The sequence below is a fragment of the Ovis canadensis genome, chromosome 16, assembly GCF_042477335.2.
Source record: "Ovis canadensis isolate MfBH-ARS-UI-01 breed Bighorn chromosome 16, ARS-UI_OviCan_v2, whole genome shotgun sequence".
Taxonomy (NCBI): Eukaryota; Metazoa; Chordata; class Mammalia; order Artiodactyla; family Bovidae; genus Ovis; species Ovis canadensis.
The window spans coordinates 75,592,962-75,619,765 of NC_091260.1; the positions used below are offsets into that span (position 1 = coordinate 75,592,962).

The 26,804-nt window shown below is 45.3% G+C and overlaps 1 protein-coding gene across 1 annotated transcript in view; it reads left to right on the plus strand.

Moving 5' to 3' along the window:
- CTNND2 (catenin delta 2) overlaps positions 1–26,804 on the plus strand; it is a 1,126,037-nt gene that overhangs the window by 1,085,948 nt on the left and 13,285 nt on the right. The window contains exons 20-21 of the mRNA XM_069556073.1: positions 21,631–21,757; positions 25,917–26,048. Coding sequence (XP_069412174.1) covers positions 21,631–21,757; positions 25,917–26,048 — 259 coding nt within the window. The remainder of the gene's footprint in view (positions 1–21,630; positions 21,758–25,916; positions 26,049–26,804) is intronic.

Below are 26,804 nucleotides of genomic sequence, written 5' to 3' on the forward strand. Positions count from 1 at the left end.
ATGTTGAGATTTAAGCCAACTTTTTCACTCTCCTCTTTCACTTTCATCAAGAGGCTTTTTAGTTCCTCTTCACTTTCTGCCATAAGAGTGATGTCATCTGCATATCTGAGGTTATTGAAATTTCTCCCAGCAATCTTGATTCCAGCTTGTGCTTCTTCCAGCACAGCGTTTCTCATGATGTACTCTGCATAGAATTTAAATAAGCAGGGTGACAATATACAGCCTTGAGGTACTCCTTTTCCTATTTGGATCCAGTCTGTTGTTCCATGTCCAGTTCTAACTGTTGCTTCCTGACCTGCATATAGGTTTCTCAAGAGGCAGGTCAGGTGGTCTGGTATTCCCATCTCTTTCAGAATTTTCCACAGTTTATTGTGATTTATTGTGATTTTTCACAGTTTGTCGTTGTAGGCATAGCAACATTTATTATTACTACTGCTGTCAAAAAAAAAAAGCAAAACCTAAAAATTGAAAGTTACATTTTCATCACTGTGCAAAACTTAGAACCTTAAGGCCAGGACACAGCATCGGAGCAGCCCCTGTTGTCAAGTAGAGAGAGACAGTTCTTCCGGCGTTCAGCTTATAATGCTTCAGTTCATTATTTTGCTCTCAGTATTGCAAAGAGCTCCAGAAAGAACAGCATCTACTCAGCCACTCTATGAGCAAATTCCTTTGTTCATAAATGCAGGGATCAGATCAAAGACAGATCAGATAACAGAATCAAACTCTGCTGATGGTCACCAAGGTTAGAAACCAGACTCATTCTCCCCCACGAATAGCATGGCCTTGTGTTTCTATAGTTGTGGTCCTGTGGGGTCCCCCACACTCCTATCCCTCCCCAACACCCCTTGAACCTCCCATGCCTCCCCTCCCCACTCCCCCTCCAACCCTCCCACCCTTACCCTTTGGGATCTTGAATGGTGAGCTTGTGTCTCAAAGAATGCCAAACCACCTGTGCTTGAAAACTTGAAACCGAACAAGGTAGTGTTTCCGTGGATAGAGATATTGTATTCAGTGTTGCCGTCTGGATGAGAGAAACAAAGCATAAAACTAATCTTTAAATGTCCTTCCTTTTATTGTCGGGAAGACAGACTCTCGCGCCGCAGGTACCATTCAGCCAGTGAATAATGAGCTTTGATGGGAGTGAAGTCATGCCCTTCATGGCCTGAATCACTCAGGACTCTCTTTTCCTACTGCCGTGGGATTCATTGCACTGGTCCCACCACTGTTGCACTCACAAAACGAGAAATCAATAAGTAATTATGGATAGGGAAGGGATGCCTGCAGATTTCCTCAAATGACCAAACCACAGCGGGTGAGCCAGTGGACACAGCGCTCGCGGTGTCTTTCGCTGCTTTCGGGAAACTGGCCTCTGTACCTCAATGAGTCAGTGGTCCTGACCCCTGTGAACTGAAGTCACGGTTCACATTTCACATCCCTCATCACTCTCACTTGCTGGACATTTAAAAATCAATACTGGATTGCAGCAAGAACTAGAAAGATATTTTGAAATATTGTCCAGGAAAACACACAAGATGATCAAAATTCAAAATTTTGATCTCAAAGCTTTGCAGCAAGAGGAGCAAGAAATACTTTTATACTTGCTGTAGCATGTTGCCATCTTGAGAATAAATAGATGTTTTTCCTTGGCGAGTGTTTAAGATGGTGATGGAAAAGCAGTAAATCCTCTATAGAAATAAATGACTGAATGTAGAGCTGTCATTCTATCAAGGAAATTGCCCACCAGGAATTTATTCATCTTTCTATTGTACTGGAAAATTCTTCACCGAGAAATGACTAGAAGCACATGAAAACTTTTGATCACAGTCTTCTTCCTTGCATTTTTAAATTAATTAATTCTTTAATTAATTTTTTGTTGAAGGATAATTGCTTTATAGAATTTTGTTGTTTTCTGTCAAATCTCAACATGAATCAGTGGTAGGTGTACATATATCCCCTCCCTTTTGAACCTCCCTCCCATCTCTCTCCCCACCCCACCCCTCTAGGTTGATATCGAGCCCCTGGTTGAGTTTCCTGAGCCATACAGCAAATTCCTATTGACTATCTATCTTACATATGGTAATGTAAGTTTCCATAATTAGAGGAAAATTGCTTTACAATGTTGCGTTGGTTTCTGCCCTACGACATGTGAATCAGCCGTAATTATGGTCAGGCTCTTAAATAATCTGAATGCTGTGTCCTCCAGATTCGCAATTGTAGCTCGAGTTCTTTTCTAAATCACTGCACATCAAGCTTGGGTAGGAAACAAAGAGGCTGGGGTTAAACTCAGTGATGATGCTGTCTGCTCCATAAATCTGGGCGTTTGCGTGTTGATTTTTGTATCGACAAATAAGGCCCTCCTTCATGAGGTCCGCTGACCTCTCGGAGACCATTCTCAGACACTCATCATATGATATCTGTCCAAAAACAAAGGCACAAATGGGAACAGAAGCAAAAATCAATTGTGCAGAAGTGGAAATCGATGCACATGGCAGTTGCTAAACAAGAAGTGACTAAGTTAGAGCTGCTGTGGGGCTGGACCTCCCAGCTGGGGAAATTCTACCTGAGCAGCATCTAAGTTCAATGTTTCCTTTCTGCCTCTGCTCTCCCAGGCGGCTTTACCATAGCATTTTAAATCAGAACTTCCAAAAGTACCCCAGAGACAAAAGCAGGGGAAAAGGATTGAATTGGGAACTAGAAAACTCACTAAACTTTTCATTTTTTGGAACTGCAGTTGATTTTCAATGTTGCGTTAGTTTCAGGTGCACAACAAAGTGGTTCAGTTATACGCATATATACTGTTCTTTAGGCTCTAAGTCGTGTCCAGCTCTTTTGCGACCCCCGTGGACTGTAGCAGCACCACGGACAGACTCCTCTGTCCATGGGTTTCTCCAGGCAAGAATAATGGAGTGGTTTGCCATGCCCTCCTCCAGGGGATCTTCCGAACGCAGAGACTGAACCCACGTCTCCTCCAGCTCCTTCATTGCAGGCAGAGTCTTTACCTCTGAGCCGCCAGGGAAGCCCTATACTCGTGGGCCTCCCTGGTGGCTCAGATGGTAAAGGATCCGCCTGCAATGTGGGAGACCTGGGTTTGATCCCTGGATCAGGAAGATCCCCTGGAGAAAGGAGTGGCTACCCACTCCAGTATTTTGAGGACTTCCCTGGTGGCTCAGATGGTAAAAAAAAAAAAAAAAAAAAAAAATCTGCCTGCAGTGTCCATGGACAGAGGAGCCCGGGAGGTACAATCTGTGGGATTGCAAAGAGCTGGACATGACTGAGCGACTATCACTTTCACATTCTCATTTAGAGTCTTTTCCATTATAGGTTATTATAAGGCACTGAATATCGTTCCCTATGCTACACAATAGGACCCTATTTTGTTATTTATCTATTTTTCTGTTTAACAGTGTGTATCCATTCATTTCAAACTTCTAATTTATTCCCCCATTTCTCCTTTGGTAGCCATAAATTTGTTTTCTATGTCTGTGAGACTATTTCTGTTTTGTAAATAAGTTCATTTGTATCATTTTTTAAGATTCCATCTGTAAGTGATATCATATTTGTCTTTCTCTGTCTAACAGACTTCTTTTTAGGGCTGCTCTATATTCCTTGTGGGTTTCTCAGGTGGCTCAGTGGTAAAGAATCCACCTACCAATGCAGGAGTTGCCGGTTTGATCTCTGGGTCAGCATGATCCCCTGGAGAAGTAAATGACAACCCAATTCAGTATTTTTGCCTGGGAAATCCCATGGACAGAGGAATCTGACAGGCTGCAGTCCCTGGGGTCACAAAGAGTCAGAAACAACTTAGTGTCTAAACAACAAATATTCCCTGTATATGTGTACCGCATCTTTTTTTACCCGTTCATCTGCTCATGGACACTTCGGTTTCTTCCATCTCTTGGCTACTGTGAATAGTGACACTATGGACTTTAGGGTACATGTCCCTTTGAATTAGAAAAAACGCTAAGTTTAATGTAAATCTACCACCATTCTTGTTACTTTGGGCAATACACTCAAGCTCACCCTTCCTTCTTCTAGTAGATGGGATGAGCCACGGCTAAGAGCGCTTTCATTTGCTTGGTGAGAAAGGACGCGATCAGTTTCTTGTCTCTTACTAGCTCACCTGCTTTCCCTCTCATAAGCTATTCCTTCTTGTGTCCCAGTGTCCCGCACCCCCACCCTCCTCCCAGGCTCTGCCAGGAAAGGGGGATCAGCAGAGAGGAGAGAGACCCTGGCCATACAGTTGTGCCCTGGCCTTGGTACACCCAGCCTACAGCAGATGCCCATGTGCTGGCTTCTTCTCTCACGGGGACAGTGGTGCGGTTTGCTCATGCGTGCATGCTTAGTCGCTTCAGTCGTGTCCAACTTTTGCAAGCCTATGGACCGTAGCCTGCCAGGCTCCTCTGCCTGTGGGATTCTCCAGGCAGGCATACTGGAGTGTGTTGCTGTGCCCTCCTCCAGAGGGTCTTCCCAACCCAGGAATCGAGTCTGAATCTCTCATGTCTCCTGCACTGGCAGGCGGGCTCGGTATTTAATACCAGCCTCCAGCTGAGGACCGCTGGCCTGGACCTGACCTCTTCCAGCTAACTGCTCCAGGTTCTCCATGCACCTAAGGCTTCCACTACCCTGCACTGAGACCAGAGCAGATACACATTTTCCACCCCGTAGCTTAGTGTAGGAATTCCTGTTTAAGAAGAGTATACTTTATGAATATAAAATTTCCTACCGGCCTTGGAGGGGGCTCATGCAGTGGACGATCCTGAAACCTAAGCTTCTTGAGCTCCATGGTTGGTCCACCTCTGGCACTGAGTCTGAGCTTCACCCTGATTGTGGTAACTCCTACAACCCCCAAAATCCAGAGAGCCCGTGGCCAGGCAAAATAAAGAGCTCACTTCCCAGGCTTCAGGAGATGGGAGGTAGGCTGGGCAATGCCCAGCCCGCCAACTGCCTTCAAGGAAGCCCTCGCCACCAACATTCTCCACCCACTAGTGAATTCTCAGCCTAAACCCATGTAATCTGGAGGTGGGGCATGTGTTAATACTGCAGAACCTTATTTTATCCCCCACATTCACAAGGATGGATGGATGATCTAATTTTTTACTTTGAGAATATATGTGGAACAATGGGGCATCTGTTGTTCCCTGCCTTGGGACCTTAGCCAAAACACAGGCAATGGAAGAAAAGTATATTAACATCCTGTCACAGTGTCCTGTCGCAGGCATTTAATCATCTAAAGTTGTCCTCAGGTCTAATCAGTGTGTCTCACACCTCAAATGAACATGGCTTACAGCAGTTAGAAATTAATCACCCTCTGTTACTTTCCTATTGCTGCATTAACAGATTACAACAAACTCAGTGGCTTAAACACAAATTCATGATCTGAACAGTTCTTGAGGGCAGAAGTGCAAAGTAGGTTTCACTGGGCTGAAATCAAAGGGTTGGCTCTGCAGTGAGTAAAAGTGGAGCTCTGAGGAACTCCTGCAGGAGCGGGAGGAACTCCAGGAACTCCTGTCCCCTGGGGTTGGGGACAAAAAGAAGAGGAGCCAAGAAGGGGGATCTGACTCCTTTCCTCTGTCATCCCTGCCCAGTTAGCACAGTGTCCTATGCCTGCCTCACCTGCTTCTCCCTGTCCTCTCTTTAAGTCTGGAGCCGAGATTTTCAGCACTGTTATGTTGTCGTCAGTCAGTTGCTAAGTCGTGTCTGACTCTTTGCAGCCCCATGGACTACAGCACGCCAGGCTTCCCTGTCCTTCACCATCTCACGGCGCTTGCTCACACTCATGTCCGTTGAATTAGTGATGCCACCCAACCATCTCATCTTCTGTCACTCCCTTCTCCTCCTCCCCTCAATCTTTCCCATCATCAGGGTCTTTTCTAATGAGTCAGCTCTTCACATCAGGTGGCCAAAGGATTGGAGCTTCAGCTTCAGCATCAGTCCTTCCAATGAATATTCAGGGTTGTTTTCCTTCAGGACTGACTGGTTGGATCTCCTTGGGATCCAAGGGTCAGCATGGTAGCCATTAATGAGGGGTTGGCTATTGAACATTTGAAATATGATTAGTCCTCTTTGAGATATTCTCTGGGCTCAGTGGTAAAGAATTGCCTGCCAATGCAGGAGACTCGAGTTCAATCCCTGGGTCAAGAAAATCCCCTGGAGGAGGCCATGGCAGTCCTCTCCAGTATTCTTGCCTGGGAAGCCCCATGGACATCGGAGCCCGAGAGGCTGCAGTCCATGGAGTCACAAAAGAGTCGGATACAACTTAGCAACTAAACCACCCAACAGCAACACTAAGCATAAGACACGAACCAGATCTCAAAGACTTGGCTTACTTTTTTTTTTTTAACTATCTAGTGAATGCTTCTCATGTTTATTGTGTTAAAATATATTTTAGATATATAGGATTAAATAAATATAATATTAAAGTTAAAAAAAAAACTGTTGGTCCTGGATGCACCCCTTCCTGAAGCCGTCTAGAGAATCCATTTCCTTGCCTTTTCCAGCTGGTAGAGGCCGCCGCACCCTTTGGCCTTTTGCCCCCTTCCTCCATCAGCTAAGCAGGCAGCATGGCTTCTCTGATTTTCTGTCTCTGCTTCCGTGGTTATATCACCTTCTCTGAATGCCTGCCTCCTGTATCTCTCTTTGAAGACCCTTGTGGCTGCATTGGGCCCGCTTGGATAATTCAGTGTAATCTCCCTTTTTCAAGAGCTTTAACTTCACCACACGTGCAGAGTCCCTTTGCTACATAATGTAGCCTGTCACAGGTTCTAGGTAAGTAGGATGTGGGTATCTTTGGTTGAGGGAGCATATTATTTAGCCAATCACACCCTGTCACGTTAGAGTCTAATTGTCCGGATCTGGTATCACACCTCTCGGACCAAGGTTTTGGCTCCTTCAAACTCTGTGATCACCATCTCTGGAGGGTTGCCCTCACCTGCATTCTCCTCCTTGACCTCAACCTGTCCACATTCCAGTGGAAAAGGGTGGGGAAAGGCATCCTTTTTTTTTTTTTTAAGTGGGGGTGGGGGATGCCTTTGTAAATACTGTCAGAGCTTAGTCACTTGGCCAAATCTCCCAGCAAGGGAGGCTGAGTCCAAGTGGAAAACAGTTTCTATTACAAAGTGGAAAAATTAGAGAAAAGTCTACCAAGATGTTTATGCCCAAGAATGTTATGCTTGTGCTGATGGCAACAGTCCTCTTGATCGCTGTACCCAGTTCTTAATAAAAACCTCGTTTTTGAGAGATTCCCACCATGCTTCCGTTTGGTACCAGTTAACTCCTGGTAGTTAACCACGACATATTTTCTTCGACCAAATTATATCAGTTTCTTTCTAGCTTGTCGAATCTTCTTAGTGATATCAGTTCTTTAGAATTAGTTCAATGGTGATAAATTGAATTCCTAAGATGGATTTACTCAATATTTGCTTTGAAAAGATGATGTGTGCGTGTAAAGTCACGTCATCATGTCTGATTCTTTGCAACCTTATGAACTGGAACCCAACAGGCTCTTCTGTCCGTGGGATTCTCCAAGCAGGCATACTGGAGTGGGTTGCCATGCCCTCTTCCAGGGGATCTTCCTGAACCAGGGATTAAACACAAGTCTCTTGTGTCTTCTGCATTGATAGGTGGGTTCTTTACCACTAGCGCCACCTGGGGAGCCCTTAAAAGATGGTGAAAGTGAAAGTGAAGTTGTTCAATAGTGTCCCACTCTTTGCGACCCCATGGACTGTAGCCTACCAGGCTCCTCGGTGCATGGAATTTACCAGGCAAGAGTACCAGAGTGGGTTGCCATTTCCTTCTCCAGGGAATCTTCCCAACCCAGGGATCGAACCCAGGTCTCCCACACTGCAGGCAGACGCTTTTTTTTTTTTTTTTTGTTACTAAGCCGCAAGACACTTATCCTTACATATACTGTACCTTTAAGTAGCCAAATCAATTTAATTAAATTTCATTAGAAGCCCCGGAGCTGAAACAAACTAATAAAAGTAACCAGTGTGTCAGGTGGTATTTATTTTTGCATTAAATTGCAAATACTCCCTTTTAGTCCTTGACGATTCAGTCTAAATATTTAATTCTAATAGCTTTTGGAATTGTTGATGGAATTAGTTTTAATGACTTTTTTAACAAACAGTTTACCTTAACAATAGATGGAAGCTTGTTTTATTATAGTGAAGAGGAACTGTGAGTTTATCCTCAGGGAAAATCTGGCTTGGTCTTCAGTTGCATAGACTCTGAATAGTCTGTTTCTATTTTTTTTTTCTCTATAATACCTTTTATTGAAATAAGGAGAATGTTTGCGTAGCTACCACTAATTTGGAATCTTTTCTCTCTCTGCTTCATGTGATTACATCAACAGGTTTATTCCACTTAAAAAATGACTGGAAAACTGGCACAATTTTGAGCAATCAAATTTTTCTTAAGTGAGCAATGTCTCAGCTGGTTACCTTATTCAGTGCATGGCAACAATTCAAATTTTAACTTTCATTTGAAAAATAGGTTCCTGATGAAGTGATTGAAGTACAAGCTGTAAATGTCCTAGGCTGAATGAGTGGATGAACTTGGGTTGCTTAAAAGCTCCAAGGATTTACACCACCCTTTCTTTATATATCAAGTCACTCATAGCAAATTAGAATTGACAAGTTTTATGCACCAAGAGCCTTCAAGGACAGCTAACACACACACAAAAGGCATGTATTTGTTACTTCAGAACTAAAGAGTCTCTCTATGCCTACTGAGAAATCCTTGTTTAGATTCCAACTAAATCTTACCAGATTAAAGAAGTTCCAAAATTGTTTTCAAAGAGAGGAAAAACATACTGGCTGACAGTGTCCTCATATCTGTTTTGGGTGCCAGCGAACATCCTCAGTGGAAAGAACAACTATTCTCCATTTTCAAGGTTAATTATTTATCAAAGCTTTTGTCCAAGTCAGAGATGTCATTTATCACTAGAAAAGATTTGTTGCTTCTAAATTCTAAGTATAGAAGACAGAACTTCCATATCTCACTTTGAAAACAGAACTGCAAATGGGACACTCCCCATGTAACTCACCATCACAGCTGTAGATATTCACTAACTTTGTCACTTTTTTCGCCCCATCATTGTCTAATCCCTAAAGGGTGCCTCTTCCAGAGGTCAGGGATCACAGAAAAAGTAACGTGAAATCCCATGCTGTCTTTGCTTTCTATTTGGGGGATACTTGCTTTACAATGTTGTGTCCATTTCTGCTGTACTACATTGTGAATCAGCTGTTAAGTATACATATATATTACATAAAGTAAGTATACATATACATATATCCAAAATCACATGACTGCAGACGTGAAATTAAAAGACGCTTGCTCCTTGGAAGAAAAATTATGACCAACCTAGACAGCATATTAAAAAGCAGAGACATTACTTTGCCAACAAAGGTCCGTCTAGTCAAGACTATGGTTTTTCCGTTAGTCATGTATGGATGTGAGAGTTGGACTGTAAAGAAAGCTGAGCACCGGAGAATTGATACTTTTGAACTGTGGTGTTGGAAAAGACTCTTGGGAGTCCCTTGGACTGCAAGCAGATACAACCAGTCCATCCTAAAGGAAATCAGTCCTGGATATTCATTGGAAGGACTGATGTGGAAGCTGAAACTCCAATACTTTGGCCACCTGTTGCAAGGAACTGACTCGTTGGAAAAGACCCTGGTGCTGGGAAAGATTGAAGGTGGGAGGAGAAGGGGATGACAGAGAATGGGATGGTTGGATGGCATCACCGACTCGATGGACATGAGTTTGAGCAAGCTCCGGGAGTTGGTGATGGACAGGGAAGCCTGGCGTGCTGCAGTCCGTGGGGTCACAAAGAGTTGCAAACGACTGAGCAACTGAACCGAGTGACTGATCCGTCTGTCCCCTCCCTCTTAAGCCCCCCTGCCACCCCTTCCCCCATGCCCTAGTCGCCGCGGAGCGCAAGCTGAGCCCCCTGCGCTCTGCAGCAGCCCCCACTGGCTCGTTACACTTGGTAGTGTACATGTCAATGCTGCTCCCTCTGTTTGTCCGACCCTCTCCTTCCCGCACGGGGTCCACGGGTCCATTTTCTCTATCTGCGTCTCTATTCCTTTCCTGCAAATAGGCTCCTCTGTACCATTTTTCTAGATTCCATATACATACGTTAACATACAATGTTGGTTTTCTCTCTTTCTGACTTAATTCACTCTGTATGACACAGTCTACGTTCACCCACGTCACTACCTTGTGCTTAGTCGCTCAGTCATGTCCGACTCTTTGCGACCCCTTGGACTTTAACCTGCCAGGCTCATCTCTGTCCATGGGGATTCTCCAGGCCAGAATACTGGAGTAGGTTGCCATGCCCTCCTACAAGGGATCTACCAACCCAGGGATCGAACTCAGGCCCCCTGCGTTGCAGGAGGATTCATTACCCTCTGAGCCACCAGGAAGCCCTCTATGACAATCTAGGTTCACCTACATCCCTACAAATGACCCAATTCCCTTTCTTTTTATTGGCATATAGTTGATTGAAAATGTTGTGTTAGTTTCTGCTGTACAGCAAAGTGAATCAGGCATACATATCTGTATACCCCCTGCCCCCACCCATGCCCTGTTCATCTCACCTCCTGAAGTGCATTGATGAAGATTTGGTACTTAACCCCTTTTCTCTAGACTCTCTCATCACCGGATTCTCCAAACAATCCTTGAGATATTTATTGCCCTTCCTCTCCATTTTTGCTGTAAGCTCTTTGTTACACAGATTGAACAAGTCCTCTCCCTAATCCCCTTTCCCTGCTGGTCCAGCTGGCACTGTGCTTCATCCCTTCTCTGTTCCAGCGCTGGGGGCGGGGCTCACCACCCTGCTCAGCTGGCAGACATAGGATGCTGTCTAGAGATCTGGTCCAGGGAAGGAAGAAGTGTGGGAACACTCTTGCTTCACACATTTCATTCCATCACATCCACACACTCTGCACACCTCCTGTGGGCATGTACAGTGCCCAGCTTCTACTCCAGAGCAGTGACTCTGGTCATCAGTGTTCCCTGCCCGGAAACATTTCTGCAAGTTGAGCCCTTCATTCCAGTGGGCACATGGCACACCTCGCAGCAGGCATGGGCTCCTGTGTCCAACGTAAAGGAAGTTGGAGTGTATCGAATGAGAAATGGGATGCTCTCTCCCTTCTCCTCCTTTTCCCCAGCTCTGCTCAGGTTTGTGTTTGGGGAAAACTGAGCGTCTTTGCTGTGGACAGGAGCTCGTGGTTTCTGAGCTGCAGGAGGCAATAAGCAGTGGAGATTGGGGGAGGGGCAGTGTGTGCAAAGAGGTATGTGCTCTGAGAGCTGTGCGTGGAATCAGCACCAATTCAGGGTGCAGGTGTGGCAGATACAATGATGCTCTAGAATTAGCTACACAATTGGTTAAAGAGGAGACGGTTTTATATCCTCACATTGAAACATAGAGGACAGAGAGACATTAACATCAAAAGTGGAGTGGGCAAGCCATAGGCTACTTTTTTCTTTCTTTTTTTTTTTTCTCTTTTTTTCGAGGTACCATTTTACCTAAACTAGCTCTGCCTTCAGCCCAGCAGTATGTCAGAAAGGACAGATATACCAATAGCAGCAGATGAGGTTGCTCTCCACTAAAATATATTTTTAAAAACCCCATAAGGCTCTGATAACCTTCATTTGTTATAGAACTGTAAGAGTGTAAGAACTGTAGAGTTAGCAATAAAGACTATGACATCGATTATCATTGCATTTGTAATAACTAATGCGGTCATCTTAATTCATTGTCTTCAACTAGCAGAAGCTATTAGGTACCTCTGTGTTGCAGGTAACATGCTAGAGACCAGGAAATAGCAAGGAAATAAACATGGCCCAGCCCTGCCTCACAGCTGGGCAGACGGACAGGCTTGCAGCAGACAGAAATGAGAGGTCATACCATTTTGTTCATAACAGGCAAGGGAAGGGCTTCCCTGGTGGCTCGATGGTGAAGAATCCACCTGCCAATGCAGAAGGCATGAGTTCGATCCCTGGGTGGGGAAGATCCCCTGGGGAAGGAAATGGCAACCCACTCCAGTATTCTTGTCTGGGAATATCTCATGGACAGAAAAGCCTGGCATGCTCTATAGTCCATGAGGTCACAAAGAGTAGGACACGACTGAGCAACTGACCAACATCAACAACAAGGCAAGTAAGAGCATACCAGCACTGCTAAAATCGCCCCTGAGCCGCAGAGGCATAATTCATTTAGTAATCGTGATTTATGGAACGTGTGTTGCCCCACCTCCTGTTTACCTGGCTCCAGACGGAGTGGGATGAGTAGGAGCTGACAGGTAGAAAAAGAGCAGGTGTTGTGTGAGGTCTCAGGGCTGCCTGATCAAAGGTGTAGGCTGTGGAAATGAGTCACGGGGTGATTGTAGGGTAATCAGGTATGAGTAGGATGTCGGGGGGTAGGGGGGGCACCTCTCTGGCCTGAGTTGGACTTATTTTTTGTTCCTGTGGAAGTCAGCCTTGGGAATGCCATATCTGACACTGCCAAATGGAGTCAGAGCCCTAAGGGCCTCCTAGGATTTTGCCCTTTAAAATGTATTCTATATCCCTATTAATCACTGCCAGGTATGCATACAAACTCCAAGCCAGTGGTTCCCAGCCACGCTATTCATTCTAAAAATACCAATGCCCAGAGCCTACTCAGAACAATTTAAACAGGATCTCAGAGGCTGAGGCCTAGGCAGAGCTATATTTAAAACTTAAATATTTAAATAAATAAAATATTTATATAAAAATAAATATATATTTTAAAATATATTTTAAAAACTATATTTAAAACTTTATATATATTTTATATATAAAAATATAGTTTAAACTATATTTAAAGCTGATTGACTCATTCTGCCCTTAATTTCTGGAAAAGAAACCAAGACAGAGCTGACCAGTCATCGTGAGCTCAGTGAATCCTGGGAGAGGTGGGCTGACTTGGACAGTTGTCTAATTATACTTCTATCAACAGAGAGACCCACAGTAAAAGCAGTTCTGAGCCTTGACAAACAGCTCCGTTCATTCTTTCCACACAAACCTAACATATGCATGTGCTGATCTAAATTGAATACCCTGCACACTTTCCAGAAAAAAAGACAGGATGAGTGTGTCTTGCACTAAGCTCATGTAGACAGGTCTGAAAGTCACTTAGATCTTTCCTCCCAACTCTGATGGTGGAAGTTTCTCCAGTAGAACAGTCTTGGTGGAGATGCTTGTGGGATGGTAAAAGCATGTAAGATGGAGATGGTTATAAGTTCAGAGACCTCAAAGTACAGAAGGAGAAGATCAGTAGGAAATAATACAGTGACCACCATTTAGACAAACCATGAGGATCTAATGGTCGCGAGGCTGTGAAAAAAGTTCCCTTGATTCTCACACTTTCTGGACCATTGAAAGTAATGATGTGGATGAGAGTAGCTTTGGGGAATAAAACAAATTTCATAAAGAAACACACCAGGAACTTTCACACAGAAGCTGAAAGTGGTGGAGGACAGTGAAAGGGTAAGATAAAGAAAATCAGATTATTTCTGGTGGCAATTTAAAGTTCAATGACTTTGAACCCGTCTTCTCTTTTGGATTTCTATCTCTATATACTTGGAACAATTTAACAACCTCCAGTTTTAAGTTTAATGCGTTAAAAATAAAAACCAATTTGAGGTGCAGCTCTCATATCACATTTTTGACAGCTTGGCTGGGTCTTGAGCTGAAGGGCACGACTTGGCGGTCATCCTGCTGGAGGTGAAAGACAGACGTGAAAAGAGTTGGTTATCATCAATATTAAGGATTACCAGCCCAGCCCTAGTTACTACAGTGGTTCTTGGTTCTGTTTTCTTCCCTGAACTTTCTTATCTAAGCCAAAGGGATGGTATGAAGGGGAACTGTGGTGAAGTACCCAATAGAATTTGGGGCACAGCCTCTGGTCTACAGAGAGTTAAAACATTAAAAAGAAAACATAGTCATCAAAGAGGCAAATAATGATTCAAAACCTGTGTGCCCAAGTTGTGTGTGTTTCTGTAAACCCCTTTCAAGTCTTTCTGAATGACAGTGGGACGTCAATGAATCATAAACTGATTGCAGGCTGGCTAAACAGCAAGGATGTCCAGGGCTAGTTGGATAAAAGAAAATATTAGCTCAGAATAACTTTCTCAAAGAAGATATGTCTTCATGTTCCTTATTCTTTAGAAAGAAAAAAAAATATATATATATATATATATATATCTTTCGGTTGAATGACTAAAACTTTCATGCAGTAAAAGATGTGCAGGGCCATGGGATCTACCCTCTAGGAAATTATTCAGCATCACTAAGATGAGTGTTGATTCATCTGTGCCCTGGTCTCTAGCATCCGAGGTTACGCTTATCCATGGTGTGTGGAAGGATGTGCCTTCAGAATTAAAGCTGAGATCCCCTCTGCGTGTTGGTGACTGTAGCGATATTGAAGGTCTTTGTTTTTGTCATCACATGTTTCACTCTGCATCAATGGATGAGGGGGAATTGGAGATGGAGCGGTAACCAGGTCATCTTCCTAGCATCCCAGGGGCTCAGGACACTGCTATAACCCAGAGCCTTCCCTGCATTTCCACTTTGTATTGTTCCCCAAGTTTCCGCCTCCCACCTTCATTCAAAGTTTCTGTGCTCAGATGTGCGCTGGCCTTACACAAAGGTGTCTGGCAGGTGGGGCGGGGGAGCATTCTAGGTGCCTCTAACACCCTCCCTATCGTCGCCAAGTGTCCACCAATGTCACTGCCCACAGACAAGTCACCGGCACGGCTCATCTCTGTCACATGTCTACATCCTCAGAAGTGGGTCTCATGAAAGATTTGAAAGCATTTTTTGGTGCTTTTTTACCCTTTCCTCCTTCATAAGCAGTTTTATTATTACAGCCCCTTTCCTGACACTTCCAGAGATTTAAATACTTGGCTGGTCTCAATGGAAGCTGTGCTGTGCAAACTAAGTCACTTCAGTCATGTCCGACTCTCTGTGACCCATGGACTGCAGCCCACCAGGCTCCCCTGTCCGTGGGATTCTCCAGGCAAGAATACTGGAGCGGGTTGCCATGCCCTGCTCCAGAGGATCTTCCCAACCTAAGGATCGAACCCATGTCTCTTACACCTCCTGCGCTGGCAGGAAGGTTCTTTATCACTAGCGCCCCCTGGGAAGCATCATCAATTCTGAACTGTTGCGCAAAACATCTGTACTTACCTGTATAAGAGGGGGATGCCGAGTAATAGAGTGATACTGCCCAAGTCAAACCAGGCTAGAACTGGGCCACATTTATCCCTAATGTCTCCATAGGTCTTAGAACAGATCAGATATTAGCCAGTATTCTTATTATGAAGCACTGTGCCCACCTTCCATGGTATATGGAGTATCATTAGTTACTCATGACCGCAGAAGCCAAGGTTTTGATTAAAGCAATTTCCTGAGCTGCTACCTAGAACACTCCGCGCACACACACACACAGTACATCGTCTTTGAAATTGCAGGTTAGACAAACGTAAAATAATCTGCCTCTATTGGGAACTATTTAAGGACATTTGCTGTCAACAAAGCATTCCCTGCAAAAGAAAGGAATATCTTTTTAAAACAAATTTGTAAGTTGTTCCCATATGTGAGCAATGGGTCCATTCCCTTCTGAAATACTTTACATGCTTCTGAAAGAGGCCCCTTCCCTTCCTACCCACCCACCCCACCCCCTGAGAATTTAAGAGAATGCCCCCAAATTCCTGCAGAGACAATACATTTCTTCTCCTATCCGGACAGCTGCGTCTTCCCACGGCTCCCACCCTCCCTGTGATGGTTTTAGCTGTTTGCCCCTAGACCCTCCTTACCTTGGCCACCACCAACTGCCCAAGACTGCTGGGTCAGCCATCACTTCTGGACTCGTCTCACTCAGAGGCTCTAAACAGCCAGCCGTTTGCCCTGGGATTCCCCCTTCCTCCTTCCCACCTCCCGTCCTTTCGCCCTTGAACCCATGGTCTGCTGTCAATCAGTTCAGTTCAGTTCAGTCGCTCAGTCGTGTCCGACTCTTTGCGATCCCATGAATTGCAGCATGCCAGGCCTCCCTGTCCATCACCAACTCCCAGAGTTCACTCAGATCACGTCCATCAAATCAGTGATGCCATCCAGCCATCTCATCCTCTGTCGTCCCCTTCTCCCCCTGCCCCCAGTCCCTCCCAGCATCAGTCTTTTCCAATGAGTCAATTCTTCGCATGAGGTGGCCAAAGTATTGGAGTTTCAGCTTCAGCATAATTCCTTCCAAAGAAATCCCAGGGCTGATCTTCAGAATGGACTGGTTGGATCTCCTTGCAGTCCAAGGGACTCTCAAGAGTCTTCTCCAACACCACAGTTCAAAAGCATCAATTCTTTGGTGCTCAGCCTTCTTCACAGTCCAACTCGGAAAAACCATAGCCTTGACTAGATGGACCTTAGTCAAAAAAGTAATGTCTCAGCTTTTGAATATGCTATCTAGGTTGGTCATAACTTTTCTTCCAAGGAGTAAGCGTCTTTTAATTTCATGGCTGCAATCACCATCTGCAGTGATTTTGGAGCCCAAAAAGATAAAGTCTGACACTGTTTTCACTGTTTCCCCATCTATTTCCCATGAAGTGATGGGACCGGATGCCATGATCTTCATTTTCTGAATGTTGAGCTTTAAGGCAACTTTTTCACTCTCCTCTTTCACTTTCATCAAGAGGCTTTTTAGTTCCTCTTCACTTTCTGCCATAAGGGTGGTGTCATCTGCATATCTGAGGCTATTGAAATTTCTCCCAGCAATCTTGATTCCAGCTTGTGTTTCTTCCAGTCCAGCGTTTCTCATTATGTACTCTGCATAGAAGTTAAATAAGCAGGGTGACAATATATAGCCTTGACGTACTCCTTTTCCTATTTGGAACCAGTCTGTTGTTCCATGTCCAGTTCTAACTGTTGCTTCCTGACCTGCCTACAGATTTCTCAAGAGGCAGATCAGATGGTCTGGTATTCCCATCTCTTTCAGAATTTTCCACAGTTTATTGTGATCCACATAGTCAAAGGTTTTGGCATAGTCAATAAAGCAAAAATAGATAAGAGAAACCCAAGTAAGAGGGCATCAGAGGGCAGACACACTGCTGTCAATAGGACCCCCTATATCCAATACCCATGCATATGTGCACGCTAAGTCATTTCAGTTGTGTCTGACTCTTTGTGACCCTGTGGACTGTAGCCTGCCAGGCTCCTCTGTCCATGAGATTCTCCAGGCAAGAATGCTGGAGTGGGTTGCCATGCCCTCCACCAGGGGATCTTCTGAATCCAGGAATCAAACTCATGTTTCTTATGTGTCTTTATGGATTGCTCTTTCCAGAAAGTTCTCCTCTGCCTTCCATCAAGGAAACCCCCAGCACCTGTGAAGTGCCCTGACCCTCTGCAGATCCTCAATCCTCTTATGTCTCTTTATGTGTCTTTACCACTAGCACTGTACCTGGGAAGCCCCCATCCAATACCCACCTCTTGTTTTTTCAGTCTTCTTGCTCTGAGACCCATTGCCCCCAAGGACACCCCCAGCCCCCTGCAGCCCTCTCACTTGGTGACCTTTCAGGTCCCAGCCCCTCTTCTTGGAGGTGGACCAGGTATCTCCCTCTTGTTCATTGCTCTTTCCAGAAAGTTCTCCTCTGCCTTCCATCAAGGAAACCCGCAGTACTTGTGAAGTGCCCCGACCCTCTGCAGATCCTCACTCCACTGATTAGTGTGCATTCGCCATCTCCTTACCCAATCTCCACTTTCCACTCCACCCAGCTTAGATTCCAAGAGCTTCCGTGACCTGCTCTTTGCATCTCTTTGTCCCTGTCTCCTTACAGGTCAGTCTTCTGACCACCCCCATCCAATTCCATCTCCTCACACCTGCTCTCGGGCGGCCGAATGTGGCTGGAGAGAAAACATGCCACCCTGGGTGTGGCATGGGTATGGGCGAGTCACCCCATACCCATGAATTCACTGCCACCAGCCTCAAGTTCCATCTCAGCTTCCGGCCACTGGACCACCTGGCGATGGTCAGCCTGCTCCCTGCTTACCTTGGGAACCATCTCACATGTCTCTTCTTCCTCTCTTCCTTCCTCTTCCCTACCTTCCCATCTCCTCTTCCATCCTCTAAACTCCAACTGTTCCTGACTCTCAGCAGATGACCTCGCTTCTCATCCCCACCCGGCCCCTTCAGGGAATGTCAGAAAACAAGACTCCTCCCCTTTTCTTAAGAATTGTTTCCCTTCTGCATCCCAGGTTTTTACTCCTCTGTGTCGAGACATTCCCATCAGCACGTGAAACACTGCAGTCTCCTCCAGGGGGTATATCAAAGGATCTCTGAGCTGCTCTAGCTCTTCAGGCCCCATTTCTCTGCTCCCTGTAATAGTCAGCCTTTGCCAAAGGCTGTCTGTACCCACCATTTCTCTTTCATCAATTCTCACTATCTTTTGAGCCCGCCTGAGTTGAGATTTACCAGCTAGACCAAAGAAAGTTCTTTTGTTTCGGTCATGCTGACTTCCATCTTCCCAAGCGCAGTGGTCCGTTTTGATCCTCGTTTCCTGATCTTGCCTGACATCACAGCCTTCTAGTTCCGCTCCCAGCTCATCCTGGCCCTTCCCAGCGCCCTGCGAATTGTTTTCCGTGCTCTCTGTGCCAACTCAACATTGCAGCGTCCCAGCCCTGTGCCCTCGGTTTTGCTCTCTTTGCACTCACAGGCAACGCTTCCATCTTCTCTCTTAATTTTATGTATCTATATACAAAACTCCAAAATTTTGCCTCAGGTCTGACCTCACTCCTGGAATTCCAGTTTTCCACTCCTGCTTTATTCTCTTTTCTGTCATGTCCCGCAGGCATCTCGAACTCAGCACATTCCAGATGGCACTGTTGATCTCATCTCCTAAAGCCACTCCCTTTCCACTGGCCCCTGTCTCAGTGATTCACATCTCCAGCCCCCGTTGTTCACACCAGCAGCATCAAGATCAGGTTTATCTCTTCCACACCCACCTGCAATGCAGAAGACCCAGATTCGATCTCTGGGTTGGGAAGATCCCCTGGAGAAGAAAATGGCAACCCACTCCAGTATTCTTGCCTGAAGAACCCCATGGTTAGAGAAGCCTGGTGGGCTACAGTCCATGGGTTTGCAAAGAGTCAGACACGACTGAGCGACTAACACACACACACACACACACACACACACACACACACACACACACCCAGTAGCCCAGGCATCAGCAGATCCTCCCACCATTGATGCCAGACCAGCCCCTCGCTCGCCACTAGCCCCCAGTCAGGCCAGGTTCATCTCTCCTTGACTCTAGTGGAAAAGCTCCTTATCTTATCTCCCTGTTGCTGCTTGACTCTCCCCATACTGCCCTGACACCCATAAGGCATCCTATTTCCTGATTGCCTCCTGCTCACTCCCCTTCCCTCACAGAGACTTTCTCTTCCCCTCACAGCAGCCCAGACCTTTCCTACCCCAGGACCTTCGTCTCTGCTCCTCTCTTGGCTTGGAAACCCCAGCCTGTGTCTTCAGTGTCTGGCTTCTTGCCCTCAGCCAGGTCCCTGCTGCCTTGTTGACTTGGCCAACCGGAGTACTTGACCAACCACAAGTTTTCCTCTTTTTCAGATGAGTTTATTTGTATCAGTCTTTTAGTTTCCACACATAGGTGATACCGTGTGATACTGGTCTTTCTCTGTCTGACTTCACTTAATATGAGATTCTCTAGGTCCATCGAGGTTGCTAAAAAATCACATTTCTTCATCCCTTTTTATGGCTGAGCAGTACTCCATTGCATCATTGTATATAATTACCACATCTTCTTTATCCATTCACCTGTCGATGGACATTGAGATTGCTTCCATGTCTTGGCTTTGTAAACAGTGCTGCTGTGAACCCGAGGTGCAGGTATCTTTTCAAATTAGAGGTTTTATGTTTTCAGTATGTCACAATGTAGTATTACCATGAGTTTCCACTTGTTTACTGTTTGACTTTAGGTGGCCCATTAACTCTCTAAAGCTCAGATTCTTCCTCTGTAAAATGGAGATAATAATAGTATCCAACCCATGAGACTGTTGAGAAAATCTTGTCCTGGAGTAAAAGCTTTTAAAATAGCATGCTTCTAATTTTGGCTCTATCCTACCAGTCAAATAGAGTAATAAGGAGAATTACATAAAGAAAGACACAAATATTGAAATGAGTATAAATTCTATTCTTGGTTAACTTTCATCTGACTATGTTTGCAATGATTCCTTATAGAGAATTGAGTCTCTGAGAAAAGTCAGGAAAAAAAATCCAAAAGAGTTGAAAATGGTTGTGTCTGTGAAGCAGGAGTTAAGAGTGGGGCAGGTATCTGTTTTTCCTCGTTAATGCCAGTACTGTTTAACATCTTGCTTTGATAAAACTGAACTTGAATTTAAAAGGATAAAAAATGAAAGAAAAAAGAAATACTGTAACATCTTAACAGGAGTTCTCAGGGGAAGAGGAGAGAGTGGAACTGTTGGTTATTTTTATTTTCTTCTTTGTGCTTTCTAAATACAAAATGATCCATGATGTACTTATTTAGTTTTCATAATGAAAAATGGTATATATGCTTTTCCTATAGTAACCAAATGTTTGAAGGTGAATGGAGAATTAATTGATAGGAGAAAGAAATGGCAACCCACTCCAGTTTTCTTGCCTGGAAAATTCTGTGGACAGAGGAGCCTGGCAGTCCATGGGGTCGCAAAGAGTCAGAAACGACTGAGTGACTAAGCAGATTTTTAATCTGTTCTAATAATTCCTGGGGCAATGCAGAGAACACGGCAACCTAGGTGTGACTGCTGAGCCCCAGTCATGCTGAAGGCCTTGAGCTGCTGGGAATGTGGGCATTTGTGGCAGAAAAGAGGCTCAAAACACTGTAAGGGAGATAAACCAGAAGGGTCAATGGTCCTTGGCAGTCTGGTCACTAACGGACTGGTCCCAAGAACAGAAAAGTAAAGCCTTTGGAAAACTTTAAAGCTGAAAAGAGGGCCAGACAGAGCTGGAGCCAGGTAGGCAAAACATGGTTTCAGGGTCATTCTGAGCATCCCCTATAGGCATGCGTGCTAAGTCGCTTCAGTTGTGTCCAACTCTTTGCAACCCTATGGACCGTAGCCCGCCAAGCTCCCCAGTCCATGGGGTTCTCCAGGCAAGAATGCTGGAGTGGGTTACCATGCCCTCCTCCAGGGGATCTTCCCAAATCAGGGATCAAACCCGTGTCTCTTACGTCTCCTGCATTGGCAGGTGGGTTCTTACCACTCACACCACCTGGGAAGCGCCTCTGAGCATCCTATTTTCATTTAAATACAATCTTCAGGCCAAAGCAGAGTTGCAAAGGGATCACTTATTCCACACCTGGAAAGGAAAGCCAGGCACTCAGGGTTGGCCCTCCCAGCATCAGGCTGTCTGGAGGGAGCAGGAGGTGGGTCTCAGTGAACAGTCTTCTCTGTTAACCTGGGTGATGGAGAAGCAGACTTCTGAGATCCGCCCTGACAGACTGGAGAAATGTTTCGCAAATTCGAATGCTCTGAACGCCCAGTGTCAGGAGGTGAGGAATCACCATGCCTTCCCCACGTGATGGGCACGTGCTGTGTTGTCTGTTGCAGGACGGATGGTCACAGTATCACTTCGTAGCCTCATCTTCAACCATCGAGAGGGATCGGCAAAGACCCTACTCCTCGTCCCGCACGCCCTCCATCTCCCCCGTGCGCGTGTCCCCCAACAACCGCTCAGGTAAGAGGGTCCCAGGGCCAGCTATCTGCTTCCCTTGGATCCAAGTCCCTTAGCTGACCCCACAGACTGGAGGGCCATCCCGACTGGGACGTTTGCTGGAAATGTCCAATGCACCTGTTTTCTTTCTATAGCAGGGGTGACACTGTGTTCTATATCCACAGACTCAGAACAGACATCTTTCTGATAGAGCTCTACAAATCTCTAAGAGGTGTCATAGGCATGAAATACACATCCTGGACCTGCATGCCAGAAATAAGAATAAATAGAACCAGCAAGTGTTTGTAAGTCAGGCTTTTCCATAGATATTTTTCCAACTTCAGATAGTTTAATTTGCATTTTACTGATTGTAATTGGGATACAAAGTAGGAGAAAGAGGGTGTGCTCTTCCCTCCTTGAGAATGACATGCATTGGAGAGCTATCGTTGCAGCTTTCATTACTGTTCTAGACCTGATTTGCTTTTTATTATTACCTGTAAACCAGAAGATAAGTTATTTGCATACTCACATTGTAACCAACCGTGACTTTTAAAACATTCAATTTCATTTTTTCTAATTTTGTTTCATTCTTTTACAAAAATTTTTATTGAAATATAATTGGTATACAACACTATATAAGTTACAGGTGTACAATATAGTGATTCACAATTTTTAAACATTATGCTCCATTTATGTTATTGTACAATATTAGCTATATTCCCTGCATCATACAATATATCCTTCTAGCTCATTTTATACAAAATAATTTATACCTTCTAACCCCCTACTTCTGTATTGCCCCTGCCTTTGTCTCATTTTTGTTGCTTAACTTGGGAACTAGCTTTTCTTGTCTACTTGTAAAGACACCTTATTTTTAAACCCCCTTTCAGTCACTTTATGTAATGCCAAAGATTAAAGAACTCATTGAAGGAAAAATACGAACATATTGCTTAGTATATGAGTGGCATAGATTTTATTGTTGGTTTATTCTAGCGTGCAATGAATAATTGTACTCACGCATGCAGGTATATAAGCCTTTATGTAACAAAAGGTTTTCCTTGCCCTTCACTGCCCTCCTCCTGCCAAAGAACTGTATTTTCTGGAACCACATCTCAAAGGACACAGTACAGAGTGCCCTCAGCAGGGTGTCCCCTCTGCCCTTGAGCACAGTTATCATGAACCTTTACATCATGTTTTACTATCAGAGCAGTGGGGGAAATCAGAAATGAATGGGGACTATTTGATTGAAATAAATTACCTTCTCCCAGCCCCTTGAAAGCTTTTATTTTTAGTGCTGTGTTATTGCTTGTAACATTTAGCTTCACACTGAACAAGAATTAGAAAACCTCGTGTAATTCGAGAAAGTGCCACTTGCCTCAGGAGCATGGAGGTGGCCTCGTTACACATCGTATTTTCATAATTCTTAAAAAGATAAGGAAATCAAACCAGTCAATCCTAATTCAGGAAATCAACCCTGAATATTCACTGGAAGGACTGATGCTGAAGCTGAAGCTCCAGTCCTTTGGCTACCTGATGCAAAGAGCTAACTCATCCGAAAAGACCCTGATGCTGGGAAAGATTGAGGGCAGGAGGAGAAGGGGATGACAGGATGAGATGGTGGGATGGCATCACTGACTTGATGGACATGAGTTTGAGCACACTCAGGGAGATAGTGATGGACAGTGAGGCCTACCATGCTGCATGCAGTCCATGGGGTCACAAAGAGTCAAACACGACTGAGCAACTGAACAACAACAAAAAGATAAAGAGCAGTGAGTCTGGGAAGCTCAAGGATGGTATCTTTCTAAGAGCTCTAATTATGAAGAACCAGTCCATGTTAGGAAGATGGAATCATATAATAAACTGGAAGGTGCCCAGGAAGAAAAGCACTGCCTTTCAGGATGCCAGCATCCCAGAGATGCAGCTAGCGTCCCGCCTGGTAGTTCCCTGGCACAGCATATCAAAGGCACCCAATAAACACTCATGGGCGTGATTTGATTTCTCCAGGAGCATCATCCTGGATTACTGGAGACTTGGACCACTGTGTGTGAGGTCTCAGGAGATAATTACACACTTGACATAGTTTCATAAAGCCCACAATCTGTGCAATATTAGATTCTCATTTTAAAGCTTTGTTCAAGAGGCTCCAAAATATTGTCCCTTCATGATTGTTGGCAGTGACTCATAAAAGGCCAATCTTTATGCAGTAGACCTGGGAACAGAGGAGCAAGGGCAGGAAGGGACTCTCCCAGGAGAGGAAGATGGAGAGAGAAGAGAGGAGAGAGGGCAGAGATGGAAGGGGTGAGCAAGACACAGTAGCCTGGGTGCTGAGGATGTGCAGAAACTGGACCCAGAGTCCGGTTAAGATATGTGGAATAGTTGCAAGTTTCTTCCCTGGTTTCCCATTGGATTTACACCCAGAGATTCTGGTCCAACTCACTGGGGGAGAGGAGCCAGGTGTAGCATCCATGTATTTTTGAGTATTTCAGGTAATTAATTCTGATGGGTAGCCAGGATTAGAAACCTCTAAGGGTTTCAAGAGCTGAGCAGTGAGCCTCGATTTTACTTGGCAGGTCTGAGAGGTGAGTAGGGGGCCTTTCAGGAAAGGATGGGTAAAGGCCCCTTTTGTTAACTTCCCATTTCCGGGCTGAGACATCCACTGAGCCTCTCCCTCTTATTTATTCTGGCTTTATTTCCTGACCTGACAAAGAGCTCCTCAAGTTTAGAAAGTGGGCCATGACTCATGTTTCTGTCCCCAATGTCTGGCACGGGCCTTTGTCCACAGAAGATACTAAGTTCAATGAAAGCAATCAAGTGACTCAAGGAACAAGCAGGCCCAGTGGGCTGGACCTGGGGGACCCTGCAAAGGATGTAGAACCAGGACAGGAGGCTAAACTGAGGCTTGACTGGGGAGGGTCTTACACCAATGAGAGGAAGAGAGATTTATCCTAAAAGTCAGAGCTCCCCAGAGATTCCCTAGCCTTAATAATCACCAAGTGTACTTACTAAATATGGATTCCTAGGCCCATATACTGAAAATTCAGATTCAAAATTTCAGGGATCTGGTTTTAGGGTCCCCTCAGGTGAGTCTCAAGGTTAAACAAGTTTATGAAGTGCTGCCCTCAGGCATGAAAGATGGGGCTGACTCCATGCCTGCACTCTAGTGAGATGCAATTGACTAAGCTTGGGATGCGAGTGGCCTCACTGAGGAGCATGGAGACCAATCTGAGGTCAGCTTGTAAGATGCGCACACAATGGCTGCCTTAGCACCGGCACATTCACTTAACCTCCACTTCTCCACATTGCTTAGTTGCTCCCACTCCATCTAGTCTTTTTAAAAAACAAAACTTCTTTTTGTTTGTTTCCTTTAGTCCAAGTAAATCTTTTCCTCTGTTCTGGGACCGGTTTGTTAAACCCAGGGAGGTCTAATTACAACCTATCATTTTAGAAATGAAGACCCAAAGGGTTGACAGGGCTCAGTTTCCAGGTCTGACAGGCAGATAATATCAAGGGTGCAAAGTGTGTGTGCAAGATTGTTGAGGGCATTTGAAATGGAGCAAGGACACTCATCAGAAGACGGGCGCCCTCCTCATACCGTGCCCCCAGCCACCTCTGCAGGTTGATGGAGAGGATCTTGGAGGTGGGACTACACTGGCCCCACAAATAACCTCTGCCTTCCTTTACAGCCATGTCTGCATGACTCAGAATTTAAGCAAAACTCATCTGATTTAATCAGAGATTCTTCAATACCAGTCATCACTCTTCTGAAACACATCTAATTTTTTAAAAGGAAGGAAGAAGAAAGGAAAGGGGAGAAAGGGAAAGAAAAGAAAGAAAAAGAAATCAAGACGGATCTCATTCTTAAAACTGTCCCATACGCCTTGAGCAGGTCACAGCCCCATGAGGGTGTCTCTCTTGGGAAGATGCTCCCAGGATATAGTATTTAGTTCCCTGCCTCCAAGTCGCATGGCCCCTTAACTAGAAAGCACTGCGTGATATAGGATAAGGGGAGGGGGAAAGAGAAGAGTCAAAAGAACAAAAATAAAAATCAGTCGACAGGTCCGTGTACACATACTGACCTGTGCTGAGCCTGGTGCCCTTATGACTTCACGTGTTTGTGTGAGAAGCTGTACGTGCTGTGGGATGACACGCAGAAAGTGACCCTTTCAATTTCTTTCTGTAGCAAGTGCCCCAGCTTCACCTCGGGAAATGATCAGCCTCAAAGAAAGGAAAACAGACTATGAGTCCACCGGCAGCAACGCCACTTACCACGGAACTAAAGGAGAACACACTTCCAGGAAAGACACCATGACAGGTGAGCCCAACTGTGTGAGTTTGCTCTGAGGAGCTGGTGATGGGACTCGGGGCAGGGCAGAGAGTGGGGACATCAGACTTCAGCTCAGCAGCTCGGCAGGACTTGGGAGCTCGACAGCCAAGATTCCCAGGGACTGGCAGTGAGATGGACCTGGGGGTATAAACGCGGAGCATCTTGTTCCTGGAGGAGCTGGGAGAATCCTCGGTCTTTCTTTCCCTGTGCCTTTCCTTCTCACTTTCCCAAATCGCGCTGTTGTTTGTTGTCTAGTCACTAAGTCATGTCTGACTCTTTTGCAACCCCATGGTCTGTATAACCACCAGGCTCCTCTGTCCATGGGATTTCCCAGGCAGGAATACTGGAGGGGGTGACCGTTTCCTTCTCCGTTGTCCAGCTCATGATATTGTCTCAAATTAGAGAAGGAGGTCACCATAGAGCTCTTCCCAATTGGCATAACCCAAGATGGTGGTCAAGCTTTGCCCATTAGGAGTGGGGAAGAGAGGGGGTTGGGGTAAGGAGGGGCGGGGAGATGGGAGGGGAAGGGATGGGAGAGAAGCAACAGAAGAGGAGCTTGGGGAAACCCCCAGAACTGCGGCTGAGACATTTTCCCCTCTTGACATGAAACCAACCTCTTAACATGGAGAACTCCCAAGAAGGCTCGTGAGAGCCGCTGACCTGTTTCCCTTCTGATCTGTGATGCCCTTCATCCTTCACTCCCCCAGTCACACCCATTGGCTCATCAGCTGGGACTCTGCAGAG